Genomic DNA, 19,714 nt, shown 5'->3' with positions numbered 1-19,714 from the left:
GAAACTGTTGATTACGAACAGTCCTTGCAAAGGCATGCCCCATTTAAACCGTATGGGTTAATCATTCTTGATCTTTTATTTATTCCAAGAGGAAAGATTCTTGACTGAAGAGGACCAATTACTGAAAAATAATTTCCCAGTGTCTCAATACTATTTGAGTGTACATTCCCAGTGGCATTTTGTAAAGAGGAACTGACAACCCCACTGTTTTTTCCTAGAAGTTTCCGCATGATACTTCCCATCCAATCTGTTTCTAATGAGTTATGTAACACTTGACTTCAAGGGCCAAATTAACAATAAAATGTCTTAAAGGAACAAAATGTACTGGACTTTGGAACAGGCAAGGCCTCTTGTCTGTAAACTTACAAAGCACGGTTGCTAACGGACTACCTTTACTGATTGTCCAATGACTTTTTTTTTCTTTAATGCCTCAGATACTGCCAGGTACAGTGAAAGGCTAAACCAAAAAGGAAAGCGCTGTAGGTGAATGAGGATTTAAAAAGTGACAATGATTCGGTGTACTTCACCTGACTGCACATTTAGTACCTAAACTTTTTTGATTTTCAGGCAGTGTAAACAAAAAGTTGAAGCTACATAGATCAGACCATCCAAATATATATCTATATCTCCCGCAGGAAAATCTCTAAGTGGAAGGGATTTTCAACCTTTCATTTTGTAAAAACCAGACCGTTAATTCCACTAGAATGTTTCTATAGGATTTCTAGCCCCGAGTCAGCAAGAGCAATATGAACAAGAGAGAAAGCCATATAGGATTATACAGGTTGAATGCAAAGTTATGGAAGACTAAACATAGTGGCATACTGCCTGATAATAAATCTCCACATCTCCACTGACATTTCAATCTATAGGCCAGGGTCTTTAACCAAGGAGGTAAAACAGGTGACAGAATACAAGAAGTGGGAACACAACTCTTGAGTTATTGAATAGGGAAAAAGTAACTGTCAGACAGTAGGAGACTGGACTTAATCCACAAGACTTCACAACTGGAAAAGTCAAAGTCACAGAATCCATTGCAGAACATTTAGAAAACCAAGAACAGAAAGAATTTTCATCCTGCCAGGCTAAATGAAGATATGGAGGGAAAAAAAATCTGGTCTTTAGAGACATGGATCCCAGCTGGTTAAAAAAGTTACTTAGGGGAATTTAACACAGAACGAACCCACTGGCTGCTTGATCCTTGGCAAGAAGCCAAAGGCAAAAATAGTTCCCACAACTACTGAGACCAGGAGGGAATGCTGACATACAGAAGATGGGTACCTTTAAATATTAGAAGAAGGGATTTATTTCTGTGTTCCTTAGGAAATTTGACAGCAATAGACCTTGCTTCTTCCCTTCTCTCCCCTCATCACTCCTCTCCCCAAACTAGCCTTTGAAGACTGATCTAGTGCTGCAAATAGATGCAGAATAAGTTGCTGCTTGGACTCAATTGATTTTATTACACATTTGATACATAATAATTTACACCAGTTTGGAATAGATATCTAGACACGGTAGGGTGAAATGTGGATTGGCTAAGCTACCAATCGAATTGCCTCAAAACCTCTAGTAAAACTTAAACCAGGAGGTTAGAGAGCTTGTTTAGAGCTACAGACTTCTTAATCAATATGGGACCTGATTCAGAATAAATATTAGTAGAAAAAAGGCCCAGCTCGGCTATTTTCAGAATATGTGTGGAGAACGATTTCCTCTGAACAAGGGTAAATAAACCCTATTGCACACACCATATAAAAGAAAAGAAGCTCTGAAGCGTCCCAATGTAGGACAATATCCAGGATGCGTGTCCACATGGTGTCTGATCTCTGAAGTACAAACTTCACAATGGGAAAAATACAGAAAGAAAAAGACTATTTCCAGGAAAAATCATCCTTTGAGAAATGGTCAAAGTCTTCTCTGCTAACTATCAGATGTAACGGTCGCAATTCATACGCTAGAGATGACTTTGTTTACAGCCACAAGTCCTGGCTCTCAGTGTCCTGTGCAGTTACTTAGCTCTAATTTACCCCTAAATGTCTTCAGTAAGCAGTAGAAGTAAAGTGGCTAGACTATATTGACCTCCTGTGGTTTGTCAAATTATTTGATTCAGAACTGGTCAGGTCCCAAGAGTGCCAGACCAGAGAGGTTCAAGCTGTATAAATCTTTTGTCTAAAGAATGAAATAGCTGAAGTGCCTCCTAGATGTGCTCTAGGAATCATTTAGGGGAAGTTCACTAACCTGTATTATATAGGCAATCTGACTAGATCCTCACAGTAGTCCTTCTGGCCTTGGTAGCTGTGAATCTGTAGCTGCGATAGTGTCCCATTGTCCAATTTTAATACATTTCTATTCTGCTTCATGTGTAACTCATAATGAATAATCAGTTCCTATGGCATGCCTTCGAGGATTACGAAGGAGTAAGAAAATAAATATGTTGGTGGGGAAAGCTTATAATTATTCCTGCTCTTTGTGAAAAAGCAACATTCCATTTACGGACTGAGACCCTTTCTTCGAGTGTAGATTTCCAGAGAAAATGATTAATGTAATATTTAAATCTCACACCTGATTTGGTAACAGGAAAATGGACAGGCGTAATAATATATTTCTAAACCTATCCACCAACATCTTAAAATTGCATAGTATGATACATCAGCCTGTCTGGACAGAAGGAAAGGACTCTTCCCTTCTCTTTCATGGTCTCCCCACTTTGGAAAGAATGTCCATTTCTTTTGTTTATCGTCAGAAGTTCCCTGAATGAAGTTTTGTTTATATTATCACTGTGTTCATTTTATCCAAGTGTAAGCAGGGTCTGAACCACTGCTTCCAATGCAGCCATCTCAAAGGGGAAAGGAGACCTGGGGGGTGGTTATGCTCGCTCGGTTGTTTAGCCCTGCAAGATAATCAACTGTTTATATGTATATACAGGTCATGCTGGGAGGGGAGAGGAATCCTGGGTGTGATTATGTAAATCCATTTCAGCCAGTGCCATAGGCCTGATAGATGATCAACTGTGAGAATGGAATGTGGTGTATTGTAACTAATTCATTATAAAGAGTCTCGGCTGGACAAGCCTTCCCCTTCCAGACTCAAGTGGATTGGATTGGGAGGAGGAGGAATGAGCTTGAACCAGCAGGCTACATGCTCTCCAGGCGTGAGCTGTTAGACTGGCTCAACCTGTCTCTTCCTCCCCCTGTTCTAAGGATAGACCTAAAACAGACTCCATAAGGAGTCTTTGTTATTTTGAAATATTATTCCAGTGGGAGCTGCAATCTTTTGGCCAGCCTAGGTGGTGGGCCAAGAGCTGAAATCACTGAGAAGCTGACAAAGAGCTGAAATCACTAGGTTTGGCCCAGAGCCAGACCCATTGCGGAAGCAGCAGCTGGCGCAAGAGCAAGTGGCCAGTAGGGTGGCTGGCAGGAGCAGGCAGCCGGTAGGAACAGTGACAGGTGGCCAGCAGGGTGGCTGGCAGGAGCAGCCGGTGGGGGGTCACTAGGAACAGTGATAGGTGGCCAGCGGGAGCAGTCAGCAGGTAGGAATAGCTGCAGGCAGCCAGTAGGGCAGCTGGCAAGAGCAAGTGGCCAACAGGGTGGCTGGTAAGAATAGCAGCAGGTGTCCAGCAGGGTAGCTGGCAGGAGCAGGCGGCCAGTGGGTGGCTGGCAGGAGCAGCTGGTAAGAACAGCAGCAGGAGGCGAGTGGGGCAGCTGGCGGGAGTGGATAGTAGAACCAGCAGCAAGTGGCCAACAGAGTGGGTGAGATCCCTCCTATCCCCACCCCCAAGGGTGGGAGGTGAGCTCTGAAAAATCACTTCAGAGCTCTTATCTGCCCTGACCAAGGGCAGCAACTGTGAGTGGGGTAAGGAGAAAGTTTGGGCATGTCAATGGGGACACTTACATTGCTGGACTTGTGGGCCTGAGAGGCAAAAGGACATTTTTCAATCTATTTGAGCTTAGACTTTTACTCATGGTTTGGTTATGAAATCTGTGGTATTTTCCCAAGATAATGCCACATTACTTATCTCCCTCTTTCATTAAAAGTTTCTTTTCTATACTCAGACTCTGTGCTTGCGAGTGGGGAAGCATTGCCTGTCAGAGGTGCCCAGGAGTGTGTGTGGATTTCCCAGGCTACTGGGTGGGGGCTTGAGCCGATTGTGTGTGTGATGAATGAAAAAGAACCCCTGGATATTGAACCTGGCCCTGGCTGCTCCCGGCGCTACCTGGCAGAAGGGTTACACAAGTAACTATAAATAGCCATTTTACACAGATGAGAAAATGTAAGAAAGGCGTATAAAGTAAATTCTAGTGACTTCCACTACCCATCCTAGTAATATGGGCCAGGAGAACTGTCCCCAACATGTTATATAATCTTTCAATAATGAACTTTTGTCAAAAAGAAGAGGTGTGGAGCAGGAATGATGGGATGGCTTAATGAAGGATACTTGCAATATAGAGATGGGAGAGTCATTAAAACATCTTATGTTTTCAAGTTGAGCAAAAATATACACATTAACAGATGCAGAGGATATAGCAGGGACTCCTCACTGCTGATTTACCCTTAAATTAAAACTGAAGGATAGTCTTGAGTTTGAGCCAAAGACAGATTACAGCCTGCCTACAGTCAGTGCAGCAATTCTAAGCTATTCCAACTTTGTTTAAAAGGCAGAGCTCTTGTCATGAACTCAGTGATATAGCAAAAACAAGTGGTCTCATTGAAAATCTAGCATAAATCTTGGAAGTGTCTTAAAAATGGAGTAAGATATAACATGCCACAGACAACCAAGTCCTGCAGAGTCTTTAATAAACAGCATGACCACGCTAATTATATATACACACACAATTAATATAGATTGGACCTCCCTGGTCTGGCACCCTTGGGACCTGACTGGTCCTGGACAAGTGAGTTTGACAGACACAAGGTGGGGAGGAGGGACCAGCCTCTCTGCTGGGCTCCTCTCCCCAGTCACTAAGCATCACTGCCCCCGGTTCCCTGAATGCAGGCTTTCTGGCCTTGCTTCCTGGCCCTGCCGGCCACAGGTTCTACAGCCTCCCCTTCCTTGCCCCACTGGCTTCAGGCTTTTTGGCCTCTCCTACCCCATGGGCTTCAGCAGACCTGCTGGCTTTTTGGCCCCACCAGCTGCAGGCTCTGGTGCCCTACACGCTCAGCTGCCGCTCTGGACGGCTCTGCTCTCAGCCACCGACAGTCTCTGTACTGGGGCTCTATAATCCAGCAACATCCATGGTTCTATTGGACCATGGATATTGTCAGATCAAAGAGTCCCAGACCACAGAGGTTCAATCTATAGTTTATTCCTCATTATTGTAAATGGAATACAAATGGATTCAATAGATGGACCTTCAAGGAAGAGACTAAATATAGATAATATGGTGCAATCTGTAATTTTATTTCAGAAACAACGAGTAGTCTAATAGAAATTGAGCAGCATTGGGATCTTTCAGATCATTCTGTAAGGGTCTCAATCATTTGAAGAGCATCATCTTCTATAGATCTTTACAGCAATGTGTCATCCTAGGTCACAAAGGACAACAAGAATAGCAACAGTGACTTGCAAGTTCACATATTCGCTCATCAAACCTATTATTTGTTAAAGGCTTGTAAAATGTTTGGTAGATACCTGCTGTAAATGTCTTAAAACTCAAATGCCCCTTACAAATCTGATTTATGATGGGCTGTAAGACATGAAATACCTGTTACTATCCCTGTAAAGAGCTATCCAGTTGACAATATGATTATGAAGTCGTGTTATGTGCCTACTAACTGCAGATATGTATGCTGGTCTAGCTTTAAGAATGCTCAGAAACTACCCACTTAGGACCATGGAAGAAAGGGGAGTATCAGGACAGCTAAGTCATAACAGGATTATATTTGAAACAATGTTTTTCTCACCTCTAATTTAATTCTCTCTTCTGAAGCAGAATGCAGCTACCTGCTGCTCATGGTATTCAGTTGTTCAGGATGGTGAGCAGTGCATACTCTAAGTTGCATATTAAAAGTCTCTTCTACAGCTTTCAATGCCTACTCAAAGACTAACACAACAGAGATCCTGTGTGTGGGTTGGATTATTACCCCATGAAACTACCACCCTAATTATCCCCACGGCTGCTGAAGGCAAGAAACTGTCTTACAAGATAAAGCTGGAATAATCTTGGGGGAGAAAAATAAGGAACAACCTGGTATAAATAGCCACTGTAACTACAAAATGTGAAAGGATAGAAGGCTCACTGCAGAGGACTATTAACAAACAGATTTGTTTTAAAATATTGCCAGAATCAGAGAACAATAAGAATGCAATTAAGGTTGTGACACCCCCCCCATCTTTATAAAAATTGGCTTGCGAATATGAATGTGTGTAACTTGAAGATGCTTTAAACAAGATACCTCATGTAACCCATCAATTTTAATGCTACAATATGCTGGATCTGTGTAACCTGTTTTTGCCCATGTATCAATTTTATACGTGTAGCTAGAAATATGAAGTGTGAATCTGTTTATAGTTTTAGACGTGCTAATGAGAGCCATTATTGGTGCCCAGGATACTTAATGACTCAGTGATCAACTCAACAGCCTGTAAACAGCCTTGTTTGTCCTGTGAGCCCTAATGGTGGTTGGTCTAGAAAAACATATGACCACACTATCTGATACTGGAATCCATTTTGAACCTGGTGATTTTCCACGGGAGGTGGGGAAAACGAAAGATTCCCACCCTGGGGGAGAGTCTATTCAAGCAATGGGAAGCTATCAGCCCTTTGTCTTCAGCCAGCCTTTGAAACTGCTTGACACCCTAAAAAGATACTTGAAGAACTCTGAAAAGCTGAATACCTAAGCCAGAGTAAAAGAGTTTGTCTCTGATTTGAAGCTTACAACTGAAATAAGAACTGCTGCTTAGGGTAAGAATTTGGGTGTAATAAGTTTCTTAGTGAATTAGTACTAGCTAATTTTCTATTCATTTAAATTTAGTAACTTATTTTGATTTGTCTGTTTTCACTTGTTACCACTTAAATCCTACTTTTCATATTTAATAAAATGCTTATGTTTACTACCAGGTTGAGGGTAAATAATTGTTACCTAGGGGGAGCAACCACTATATAGTTCTCTTTCACTGGTAAAAAGAGCTTACTTTATAAACTCTCTCTGCGTAAGTTTTACACAAAGAAAATCAGATTTACTTGGGGGTTAATTTCTTGGGTATGGAGCCAAAGAACTGCATCCTCTCAGAGCTCAAGTGGTTTAGTGCCTACGTTTTGAAAAATCATGGCAGACAGGGGAGATTCCAGAAGACTGGAAAAGGGCAAATATTGTGCCCATCTATAAAAAGGGGAATAAGAACAACCCAGGAAACTACAGACCGGTCAGTTTAACGTCTGTCCCAGGGAAGATAATGGAGCAGGTAATTAAGGAAATCATATGCAAACACTTGGAAGGTAATAAAGTGATAGGGAATAGCCAGCATGGGTTTGTGAAGAACAAGTCATGCCAAACTAATCTGATAGCTTTCTTTGATAGGATAACGAGCCTTGTGGATAAGGGAGAAGCGGTGGATGTCATATACCTAGACTTTAGTAAGGCATTTGATACCATCTCGCATGATATTCTTATTGATAAACTAGGCAAATATAACTTAGATAGGGCCACGATAAGGTGGGTGCATAATTGGCTGGATAACCGTAGTCAGAGAGTTGTTGTTAACGGTGCTAAATCCTGCTGGAAAGGGATAACAAGTGGAGTTCCAGAAGGGTCTGTTTTGGGACACGTACTGTTCAATATCTTCATCAATGATGTAGATATTGGGATAGAGAGTACGCTTATTAAGTTTGCAGATGACACCAAACTGGGTGGGGTTGCAACTTCCTTGGAGGATAGGGACATAATTCAAAATGACCTTAGCAAGTTAGAGAAATGGTCAGAGGTAAACAGGATGAGGTTAAATAAAGAGAAATGCAAAGTGCTCCACTTAGGAAGGAACAATCAGTTCCATACATACAAGATGGGAAGCGACTGTCTAGGAAGGAGCATGGCGGAAAGGGATCTAGGGGTCATAGTGGACCACAAGTTGAATATGAGTCAACAGTGTGATGCTGTTGCAAAAACAGCAAATATGATTCTAGGTTGTATCAACAGGTGTGTTGTAAGCAAAACTCGTGAAGTCATTCTGCCGCTCTACTCTGCACTAGTTAGGCCTCAGCTGGAGTACTGTGTCCAGTTCTGGGCGCCACATTTCAAGAAAGATGTGGAGAAATTGGAAAGGGTACAGAGAAGAGCGACAAGAATGATTAAAGGTTTAGAGAACATGACCTATGAAGCCAGGCTTCATGAACTGGGCTTGTTTAGTTTGGAAAAAAGAAGATTAGGGGGGGACATGATAGCGGTTTTCAAATATCTAAAAGGGTGTCACAAGGAGGAAGGAGAAAATTTGTTCCTCTTGGTTTCTGAGGACAGGACAAGGAGTAATGGGCTTAAAGTGCAGCAGGGGAGGTTTAGATTGGACATTAGGAAAAAATTCCTAACTGTCAGGGTGGTCAAATATTGGAATAAATTGCCAAGGGAGGTGGTGGAATCTCCCTCTCTGGAGATATTTAAGAACAGGTTAGATAGACATCTGTCAGGGATGGTGTAGACGGAGCTTGGTCCTGCCTTGAGGGCAGGGGGCTGGACTCGATGACCTCTCGAGGTCCCTTCCAGTCCTATTATTCTATGATTACTCTGCGGGGGGGGGGGGGGGGGAGAGAGGGGCAGGTAATCCCAATTCTGTGCCTTGTCTGGGGGAGACTCAGAGCCGGCTCTAGGCACCAGCAAAGGAAGCACATGCTTGGGGTGGCACATTTTCAGGGACAGCATTCCAACCTGCAGGAGGACCAGGCGCGGAGCACTGCGGAGGCTGCCCCGAGCTGGGAGCCCTGCGCCTGGCTGCTCGGAGCCTGTGCCTGGCCCCAGGGTGCTAGGAGCACTGCGTGGGCACCCCTGAGACGTGGCCCCTCCTGGCGTGCTTCCTGGAGGACAGAGTGGGAAGGGCAGCGCAGGGAGGGCGCGGCTGCTGCTGGTGACGCTGAGCTCGGCAGCCTTGTCGCCTTCGAGTGAGTGCAGCTCCCCCTCCCCCGGCTGGCCTCCCCCCTCCTGTGCACCCCCCTCGCAACTCCTCCTCCCCCGCCTGTGGGCCCCCAGGTCCTCTCGCCTCTGTACCACTCCCCTCCCCAGCCAGCCACCCCCCCGCCTGTGTTCTGTCCCCTGCAACTCCCCTGTCCGACTGTCGCCCCCCCAACTGTGTTCCCCTGCCCCCTTTCCTTTTTTCCTTCCCCGGCTCAGCCTCTGCCAAGCAACCCTGCACCCCACCTCCTGGCCCACTGCAACCCTGCTGGGACCCAGTCTCCTCTTCTCTGTTCCCCCCCCCCCTGCCACCCACCTGGATCCCCATCTCCTGTCTGGCTCTCTAAACAATCCCTCCTCCCCCTACTCTCGGGGCCCTGAACCCTTCCCCTTCCTTCCCCTCCCCCCACACCTGCCCAGGAACCCATCCCCCTTGTGCTGCATGCTTACAACTTCGCCCCTGCTTGGGACCCAGGTGATTCTCCTTCCCCGTTTGCCTGAGAAAGGAGAACTCTGGTGTTCCCAGTGCCCATGTCCCCAAGTCCTTTCCTGTCTGGGGCAGGGGAGCTTTATTAAAATTGGAATTGTGATCCATTTAAATAAGCTTTGTTTTAAATAATATACCTTTAAAATTAAATTAAAAATTGTTATGGCCTAAATTTATCATAACCTATTTAAATAAGTTATGAATTAAATTTAAAAATTAAATAGAACAGGTCTCCTGTCAACTTTTAAAGAAATTCTACCAGTTCACTAGTGTAAGCTCCTATGTAGGCACCTGGAACCAGTGTTTACACCAGCAGTAGCTTCTTCCTCAGGTGAAGAGAGAATGTTTTTGTCACTTTTGGTTTTGCAATGGTGAATGAACTAATAATTGAATTGAACTAGCTGAATAAACCAGAGTTGACGAAGCAGAAAAACTTGTTTTCCTCTTCTCTCAGTAAAAAACTGGTTATGAGAGCATTCTAACATCTTGAAGAACATGATGACTAGAATCAATCTGTTAAATTCACTATGGATATCTCCTTTGTTTAATACATGAATTTTAGATGCAAAATGCGTTTGGATACTTTTTTGTTGTGTGTCCTTCACATTTAAGGTAGTTTTATTTCATACAAAAATTAAATGCTGGTTTTGTTTATTTTAAATTGAATTTCCGTCCAGACAGAAGTAGATGGAAAATCATACTTTTTTTAAAAAAAGTAGCCACCACTTAGCAAATAATAAATGGGGTAAAATCTGTCTCTTAAGTGTTCCTATTATATACCATTTTGTAATAGAATAAAAATGTAAAAATTAAGAAACTGATTACATGTAAGTTACACAATTATTTGGGCATTTATTTAGTTGGTAGCTGTACTGAGTGTATTCTCCTGGTTAGTAAATAGAAGCACAAAATTTGGCATAAAGGTTATATTTAGTTGTAAATCAACATGTTTTAAAGGATGCTAATCAATAAGACTCAACCATCCTTTAAATATTTTAAAAGTAGAATATTTAAAATATTTTAAAAGTAGAATTTAAATGATTAATTGCTCATTTAAACCAGGGTTTTCTGCTTGCCAGTTTAAATCAGGATTAAAATTAGAGATTTAAATCAAGCCTATTTAAATCAATCCATCCTGCCTCAGAGGCTGTTTGGTCCATCCCTGAAGGAGAAAGCACAGGGCTGCGCTCATGGAATAGGTCCTAGGCTAGTGGGGATTTGTTGTCTGGTGCCTGTCTTGTTTTGGATAGTTGAGCTGGGGAATTAAACAGAAGTTCTCTTAATCCCTTTGAACTGTCTCATTATATAGTGAGGCTGATTCTTGTCCATGGACACCAAGAGATGGACACCTTATGTGTTGGGGTTGAAGTCTGAGTGATTATAAGGCCTCTAATATTAAAATCCCTTTGTAGAGTGAGGAGTGGGACCAGGATTCCAGCACTAGGTGATGTGAACAGCTGCATGCTTTGGAAGTCTTTAACTGACAGGGGACTCCTGTGACCGCATCCCATCATGAAAGCAGTTATTTCTTCTTTATGAAAACAATTGGTATATACTATATCCTCACTTATATTCGGTTTTAACCCACTAGCTGTAATAATGCTGAACAAAAATCATGCTAATTGCAGTCAATTTGTAAACAAGAATCTTATTTCTTTAGGACAAGATGCACTAGATAAAAGATTAGTATCGTACCCATTTCAGATTCACTCCACCAAATTACTCAATCATATGCTCAACTTTAAATGCATGAATAATTCCACTAGAGTCAATGGGATTGCTCTAATACTAACAATTAAGCATATGCTTGAGTAATTTTTCTGGATTCTCTCCTGGATACACATCTCCCTAATTCTCCCACCTCTCAAAGAAAGGCCAATAAACCCTTACTCTGTTTAAATTGGTTCCAAGAATCAACCTCTTATGTAAAATTTAGACTACCCATTTCAAGACTGCTATTCCTTAAACAAGTGAATTTTGGACACTAAGGATTGAGGAAAGAGCCAAGGAGAAAAGAGAAAGTGCTTTCACACCATACGTGGCAGCTACAGACTTCGTTTCACCACACTTTTTTGTTAAGCAAAGCATCCTGTTGGCTGGGATTTGAAGGAGAACCATGCATGCCTTCATCTCTTGACTTAGGGCAACTGAGAAATTGGTACAGATTAGGGAGATTGGTGTGTTAGCAATGACTTTACTGAACATACAAATCTGCATACTGTACCTGCAGATCCCGGTTGTGATTTTCACAGAGTAGTTGTAAGAAGCGGAGGATGGGCTGCATTATTGTGATCACAGCACTCATCTCCAAGTCATCTTTGTTTTTGTCTGCTGCATTCTGTACCCCATCCACAGCTGAATAATGGTCATCAGAATCTGCTTCCCTCCTGTATGTATTATAAGCCTTTCTTGTCACAGCTGAAGCTTCTAGCAACTGATCCCGGACTTCCTCTGTAATTTGGGTTGTGGGCTCTCTCACTAGAATATATAAGAATGGAACATGTCAAAGACTTTCCACTTGGTCATTTGAAGAAAAGGAGTAGAAAAAAAAAATCTATGTACACATTACCTAATAAAGTTTCACAAAAAGACCAGCTATTCATTTTCAGATCCTTTTCAACCAGTATGTTTAGTAGATAAAATGCAAGAGGCTGGGTTTAGGATACTTGCATGTAGCCCTCCTCATGCTTTACAACAAGCAACAGTAAAGATTTTAATACTTATATTAACTTGTTAGGGAACAGATCATAGGCATCTATCACTGTTAGGCATTTCAGAAGCACTGTTATGTAAGAAGCCACTTCTCCCAATCTGGGTTATTGTTAGAAAGGCACTGATTATGACCTACAGTCCAGGGTCATTACTATCGATCAGATTTAGGCAGAATCTCAGGCTAGACAAGTTGCAAGAGTCCCATCTCAAAAACAATTAATCAGAATATCAATAGCACAGTGTCACAAATGGACGAAGAGAGAATGCTGCTCTTGAAACCCTCAGGCAAGATATCATTGATCTTTTAACTTTGCTCTCCGGATCAGAGATCAGAGCACTCCTGCACCAATCACAAGGAGTTCAATAAATACCATGCTTTGCTCCGGTGTCACTCTTTAAAACAAAGAATGGGACATTTACCTCTTTTTCTAACTGGTACATCTCTGTCTGAGTCCTCATCTTTCTTTTTATTTCCCAAGTCACTGGTGTTTACCGTGACAGTAGCCTTGATTTCTTGCTGTGCCACCTTCATGCGGTCATAGAAAACCTTAAAGAACTTTTCAGATTTCTTATCTTCTGTTAGTCGGCAAAAGAATGAATGCTACCAAAGAAATGGAACAAGTATATAGTTTATGCAGAGACTTGAGTCAAGAAAATATTTCACGTGTCCTGATATTCTGTGCACTATATATTAAAGGATTAAAATTTAATTAGCTTTAAGCACAGACAGAACCCATCAGGAATGAAGGCTAGATCTTCTTGCTAAGGAATCCAGGAGTATGTATCAGTTACAATAGCTTTGTTATTAATATTTCTAAACATTTTTAAAGATGGTACTGCAATTGATCATGTTATTCCCTATACAGTTATATGGCACACTTCTCTTCTTGAACCTTCAAGGTAAGCACAATGGAATATACATATACAGGTTGAACCTCTCTAGTCACGCACCCTTGGGAAATGTTCGGTGTCAAATTGGAGAATTTGCTGAACCGTGGGAAGTCAGTATTGTCTAGAAGCATTACCTGCACTTCTATTGCTTACTGGGCTCTTGGAAGACATTTAGGGAAAAATTAGAGCTAAAAAACAGCACAGAACACAGAGAGCCAGAATTACTGGCCATAAACAAACTTTGTGGGACTGCGGGAAACTTGACCACACCCATGATAAGTGGACATTCGACTAACTAAAATCATGCTGAACCATAGACGTTGTCAGACCACAGAGCTCTGGATTAACGAGGTTCAACCTGTATTTGGTTCTCAGTTCACAGAAACCAAAGATTAGCAATGAAATATATAGATAACATGGTCCTTCCTGCTGTTTCTGTTGAGTCAGAAAGATTGTGGCTCATAGGTTTAACATTCAATACTAATCTCAGATCACTGAAGTGTATAAACAAAGCAAGATTTTCCACTCCCCCCAATTTGAAGTTTCTGTGCTTTGGTCTGTCGGCTGCAGAGTTATAATTTTTTTTAAAATCTATCTTAATTTGGCCTCCAACACAGCTTAAGAAGCAACAGAAAAAGCTCAAAGTATTAACTAGTTTTTAATATTTGTTGTTCTGTCCAAACATGTAGAAAGACAAATTTTCCCGAGACTGAGGAGAATGCAAATCATATGCAGGTCACAAGGAGCCAACACAGCGATCAGACAATTTCTGATGAAACCAATATGCTGTTACATAAATCAGCATCAGAGCTTCCACACAACTGGAAGATGAACTTATAAGTGGGTCACCTTATGCAGAGTATTATGAAATTCATTAGCATTCTAGAGTAGCTCATGATCCAACAGCTTCCCATGATGAAGAGGAACAAAGATTGATTTACTGAAAAGACAAATTAAAAATGGGAACAACAATATCTTGTGTGCTGTTCTGAGAGAGTGCGCAAAGCAGCAGAGTGACTTATTTTGAAAAACTCACAATGTTACCTCTGATCACTGGGGGAGAGTGAGTGTGCTACTGTTCGGATCTGTTGACAGGCATGTAAGAGACCAGCGAAATTTACCTCTAGTTGGAGGGAATTAGTTGGCTGAGAACCAAGTAATTCTAAAAAATGGTTAAGACAATTAAGATTTTGTGCAGGTTTTTTAAACTAGACAGACTGTATATTGAACTGTAACTAACAGGTCTGTCAAATAGAAGGGGACAAGTAAGAAACTAAGCTTACACTCACTTCATACACTGAATTAATCTAGCAAGAATATAGGACACTACAGTCCACACAGAAGCAAACCTCTGGGAGAAACTGTGAGCTATATTCTGAAAGCCAGTTAAAACAGATGCCTCAGTTGCTTAATCTCAGTAACACACAGGAACGTTTTTATCCTACAGATACGTTTTTTTAAGGAAGTCCTCTATAGACAAGCTAGTTAGGGACTGAGCTGTGTTTTTTTTGTTGTTGTTCAAACACGGTCCTTAAGCATGTGCATCATATATTACAGTACATATAGGGTGTCAAACACCTCTAGTAGCCAGGCTTTGCTTTGAAAGTATCATTTCCCTTCGTTACATTTGACCATTCAAATTTGGTGTGAAGTGCCAAAGGCTGAATATAAAACTGAACACCTAATTGGTATCAGTATCTTTGCTGGGGATCGTTTCTAATTTACCTAAAATATGAAGGGAAGAGCAGTCATGGTCTCACAGCAAATTGCTTATGTGCCTCTACGCTGGCCTCAACTTTCCCTCACCTTGGCTGGAGAGAATACAGATGGAACACATCACAGCCAAAGCTAGTGGTGCTTTTATGACCCTCACAATGGCAATTCATTGTTTCCTATCTGGAGTGTTTGTTATGCCTGGCTGCATTTGCCTTGCCAGCAGTCACAGTCCTTCTGCCTTCAAGTCAGAATCCTGGTGCCCTGTAAGTTTGAGACCATATCTGTACGTTTTTAGGTTCTCTCTATCTTAATTGTCACCTACAACAGCCTGAGCCAGCACAACTTGCAAAATCACACCACTTCAAATACAGTCTCTTGGTAGCTGGCATCTGGTTGACTCAGATGCGTGAAGGTGATAGGTATTCTGACCTAGATTGAAACAATCATTTTGTGGCAGCCATTAAACACACATATGACACACAAAAAATGTTTTATTGGAAATGTTCAGTTGGCTAGTTTTTCTCTGAAGTGCAGTGGAAAGTCTGTTAGAGCACATTGGGGGGAAAAAGCAACACTTACTTGAATCTGTCAGCAAATAAACATTACCAGCCTGCAAAATATTTATTTCATGCAGTTTTATAGAGAAGACACTTTTCTTTCACTAGTCCTTCATGCTGAAGAGGTTTTTCTGAAGTAAAAGATACTTTATATGTGCAGTCGACTAAACACCAAACACCAGCATGTGAGGCAAAAACTCTTGTTTCTCAAACAAATTTTGTAGGCTAGCAGTCACTATTTCTAAGACTGATATTTCTGTTACTTTTAAAATTTCATTACTAGTCTCTGGCCCTTAAGTAGGGGGAGGAGCTCCTTACGAAATAAAATATCCAAGCCAAGCATGCTGCAGGAAAATGCTCAGTAACGAAGATGGGGCCTGTTACCAAACCTGCATATTGACACTGCATCAGTTGTCCGCTTTGCAGAATTCAATGATAATCAGACAGTATTTTGTTTCATAACAGTCATTTGCCTTGACACAAGCAATATCATATGACACATGGGGGATCATGCGGTTTGTTTCATGAACATTAGATTCAGTTAACACACCCTGAAATGCAACACTAGCCCAAAATGCAACCACTCATGGCTGGACAATTTACTAAATCATTCCTCCTTTGACACCAGAGGCAGCCTGCTTAGGATTAATTGGTATAGCCATAGAATGAAAAAGAAACCCAACTTACTAATATCATGCAAACCCTTAATATACACAACCTGAGATATTCAACATACAAGACAATGGAGAGACTTTCCTTTGAGCATTTGCCACCAACAAATTTTCCTGAGCCATCTGAGACTGCCTTTGTTAAATTACATACGCACACAAGGAGGAAAACCCTGTATTTTTCCCCTGTAGAGTTTGAAGCTAAATGTTCACAAGTCCAAATGCCTGCAGTGAATTGAGGAAAATCGGCATTTCTGCAGTAAGTGGTTTCCATGCAGGTATCAGAGCTGAGCGAGCCACATAGAACATAGCACTTTCAGCTGTCTCCATGGTACACTGCACTCTGACACATGGGTTATTTTCAAGGGGATTGGAAAAGAAAGGAATCCAGCACAGGTCACCATCCTTATTCTAAGGGAATCAGCCTGATAGATTCATCTGAAACTAATGCAAATAGCCTATATAAAACTGTCACGGTGTAGTGTGTTCCATAAATCTTTGCTACAATCTGTGAAATCTTTGCTAAAAGCTTAGTTTCTTCTTGCTTTTCTGAGCCACTATCCCCTATTCTTCACGAAGAAATAAGGAATCCACTGATCGAAGAGGAATCTTCACCACATTTGCACTAATAGGGTAAAGGTGAAAACAGGCGTGGGTTACTTAGCCACTGAATAGTTCAACACTGAATGGTTTACAGCACAGTACTCCTCCCCCTCCCCCCCCGCCCCAAGCAGCGGTGGGCAACCTGCAGCCCATTGGGTTTCCATAAGCAGCCTGCGCACCCCTCTCTGCCACCTTCCTGTGCACTAGGCGTTTCTGCACTTACCTACGTTCCCCCCTTCCTCCCAGCATTTCCCAAACACTACGCCTTGGTTGATTTGTGCTGTGTCCCCACTCCTCCCCCTCCTTCCCAGATCCTGAATGCCGCAAGTCAGCTTGGATGGTAGGGGGTGGCAGGGCAGGGAGCAGGATGCGATAGGAAGAGGGATTTGGTATTGTAAAGTAAGTGACTAGTTCTTTCTATTATTTGAAATTGATGAGAGTTCTATCAATATATGAATGCTTAAAGCACTTCTGCTTGTTCTGAAATATTGAGCATGCCATGTACTCGTGTATCTCATCTTATTCTTGGGGTCCTATGACTGATTTCAATCTTGTGGCCCACTGAGACAACGGAGGGCCACTCATGCGGCCCACTCACCAGGCCTCCATTTCAGGGGAGGAAGTGAAGAGAGCAGTTGCTCCAGGACCTTTACATTGCTACTGGAGCCATGCTCCACACTCCAGGCAGTGCTAAAGGCTGGGGGGTAGGGGAAGAAGAGGAGAACACCATGCTCCAAGCAGCACTGAGGGACATCAGCTCTTGGCCTTACCCCTTCTGCTCTTGGCCCTGCCCTTTCCGAGAGTGCAGAGCCGACCCCCCCTGCTTCATCTTGCTGGGGGTTACAGAGGCTATCTGATCTGCTGCCACTTGCTAGCCTTGGTTGCCCAACACTGCCCTAGAGCTATCTATAGAATGTTCCATCAATAGAGTTACCAGATGGTTAAAAAAAAAAAAAAAAAAAGGCCAGACACACTTGATATCAGATCGGGGGGGGGGGGGGGGGGGGGGGAGGGTAGAGGGGGAAATGGACCGGCCAGGAGGGGAGTGGGGCTGCCGAGAGGAGGTCAGGGGCAGTGGGGCTGGCCAGGGAGATTGGTGTGAGGGGAAGAAACTAGCCAGTGGGAAGCAGGGCTGGCTGGGAGGGGGTTGGGGTAGCGGGGCTGGCTGGGCGGGCAGGGGGGAGGGCGAGCGGGGGGGAGAGAACAGGTTGGCAGGGAGCAGAGCTGGCCTGGGTGCATGCAGATCCTGGGGAGCTGCCTGTCCTGTGCACGGTCCCGGTGGAGCGCATGGGCAAGTCCAGCCCTGTGGATTCCATGCCGCCCCAGCCCCACCAACCTCCTCTCTACTGTGTAGTTGCGTACTGCCTGTTTGGTCAACACGCTCACGCAGTGTGAGCATGCCTACCAGCCATCCAGGCAGTATGCAACTACATACTGATACTCATGATAACAATGAAACTTACTTAATTAGAAAATACTGGACATTTATATGTCTGGTATTTTCTCAGTTTGTTTCATAGACTCATAGGCTGTAAGGGCAGAAGGGACCATTATGATCATCTAGTCTGACCCTCTGCACAATGCAGGCCACAGAATCTCACCCACCCACTCCTGGAATAATCCTCTCACCTATATCTCATATATTGACGCCTTCAAATAGTTTAAGGGCCCCAAGATGCAGAGAATCCTTCAGCTGTGATCTGTGCCCCATGCTACAGAGGAAGGCGAAAAACCTCCAGAGCCTGTGCCAATCTCCCCGTGAGGAAAATTCCTTCCCGACCGCAAATATGGTGATCAGCTGAACCCTGAGCATGTGGCCAAGACTCACCAGCCAGACACCCAGGAAAAGTTCTCTATAGTAACTTCTATCATCCCTCCATTGGCCTATTTACCACCGATAATGAAAGGTCAATTAGTTACCAAAATCATGTTCTCTCAAACCATCCCCTTCATAAACCCATCTAGCTTAATCTTGAAGCCAGATAGGTCTTTTGCCCCCACAACTTCCCTTGGAAGGCTGTTCCAGAACTTCACTCTAATGGCTAGAAACCTTAGTCTAATTTTGAGTCTTAACTTCCTACTAGCCAGCTTATATCCATTTGTTCTTGTGTCCACATTGGTATTAAGCTGAAATAATTCCTCTCCCTCCCTGGTATTTATCCCTCTAATATATTTAAAGAGTGCAATCATGTCCCCCCTCAGCCTTCTTTCGGTTAAGGTAAACAAGCCAAGCTCCTTGAGTCTCCTTTCATAAGACAGGTTTTTCCATTCCTCGGATAATCCTAGTGGCCCTTCTTTGTACCTGTTCCAGTTTGAATTCATCCTTCGTAAACATGGGAGACCAGAACTGCACACATTATTCCAAATGAGGTCTCACCAACGCCTTGTATAACGGCACTAACACCTCCTTATCCCTACTGGAAATACCTCGCCTAATGCATCCCAAGACCGTATTAGCGTTTTTCACAGCCATGTCCCGGACAGAAAGCTCAAATACTGGACTGTCCGGTTCAAAACTGGACAGCTGGCAGCCCTATCCATCAAACAATTGGCAGGAGAAAGGGACTGAAGTCCCATATACTAGCACAATAGGGTCTTGGTCCATGACTGCTCCTCCTAGGTGCTACTGGAATACAAATAATAATTCAGAGTTTAAGACCAGAAGAGTCAAGTAGACTAGCCACTTGTACAACACTGGCTGTTACATTTCACACTGTTACCCATGTATAAAGCTCAATGATTTTTGTTTGGCTAACACTTACCTGACAACAACATCAAGAGACAGAGAATCTATCACTTCTCTTGGTAGTTTCAGAGGTTAATCACACGCATTGTTAAAAATTTGAATTTGTCTGCCTTCAGCTTCCAGCAACTGGATTTTGTTGTACCTTTCTCTGCTCCATTGAGAAGTCCTTTGTATCTGCTTTTTTCTCCGCAAGGAGGTATTCACATGCTTTAAGTCTCCTTTCAATTTTCTTTTTGCTAAACTA

The 19,714-nt window shown here is 42.8% G+C and overlaps 1 protein-coding gene across 1 annotated transcript in view; it reads right to left on the bottom strand.

The window, feature by feature from the left end:
* The window catches only part of ITPR1 (inositol 1,4,5-trisphosphate receptor type 1), a 268,821-nt gene that overhangs the window by 58,365 nt on the left and 190,742 nt on the right, over positions 1-19,714 (bottom strand). Inside the window, 2 exon segments of the mRNA XM_075939741.1 lie at positions 11,802-12,055; positions 12,710-12,890. Of these exon segments, the coding sequence (XP_075795856.1) occupies positions 11,802-12,055; positions 12,710-12,890 (435 nt within the window).

Source organism: Pelodiscus sinensis, chromosome 11 (genome assembly GCF_049634645.1).
Source record: "Pelodiscus sinensis isolate JC-2024 chromosome 11, ASM4963464v1, whole genome shotgun sequence".
Classification (NCBI taxonomy): Eukaryota; Metazoa; Chordata; order Testudines; family Trionychidae; genus Pelodiscus; species Pelodiscus sinensis.
Note: the sequence above shows the minus strand (reverse complement) of the source record. Positions and strands in the feature narration are given on the sequence as shown.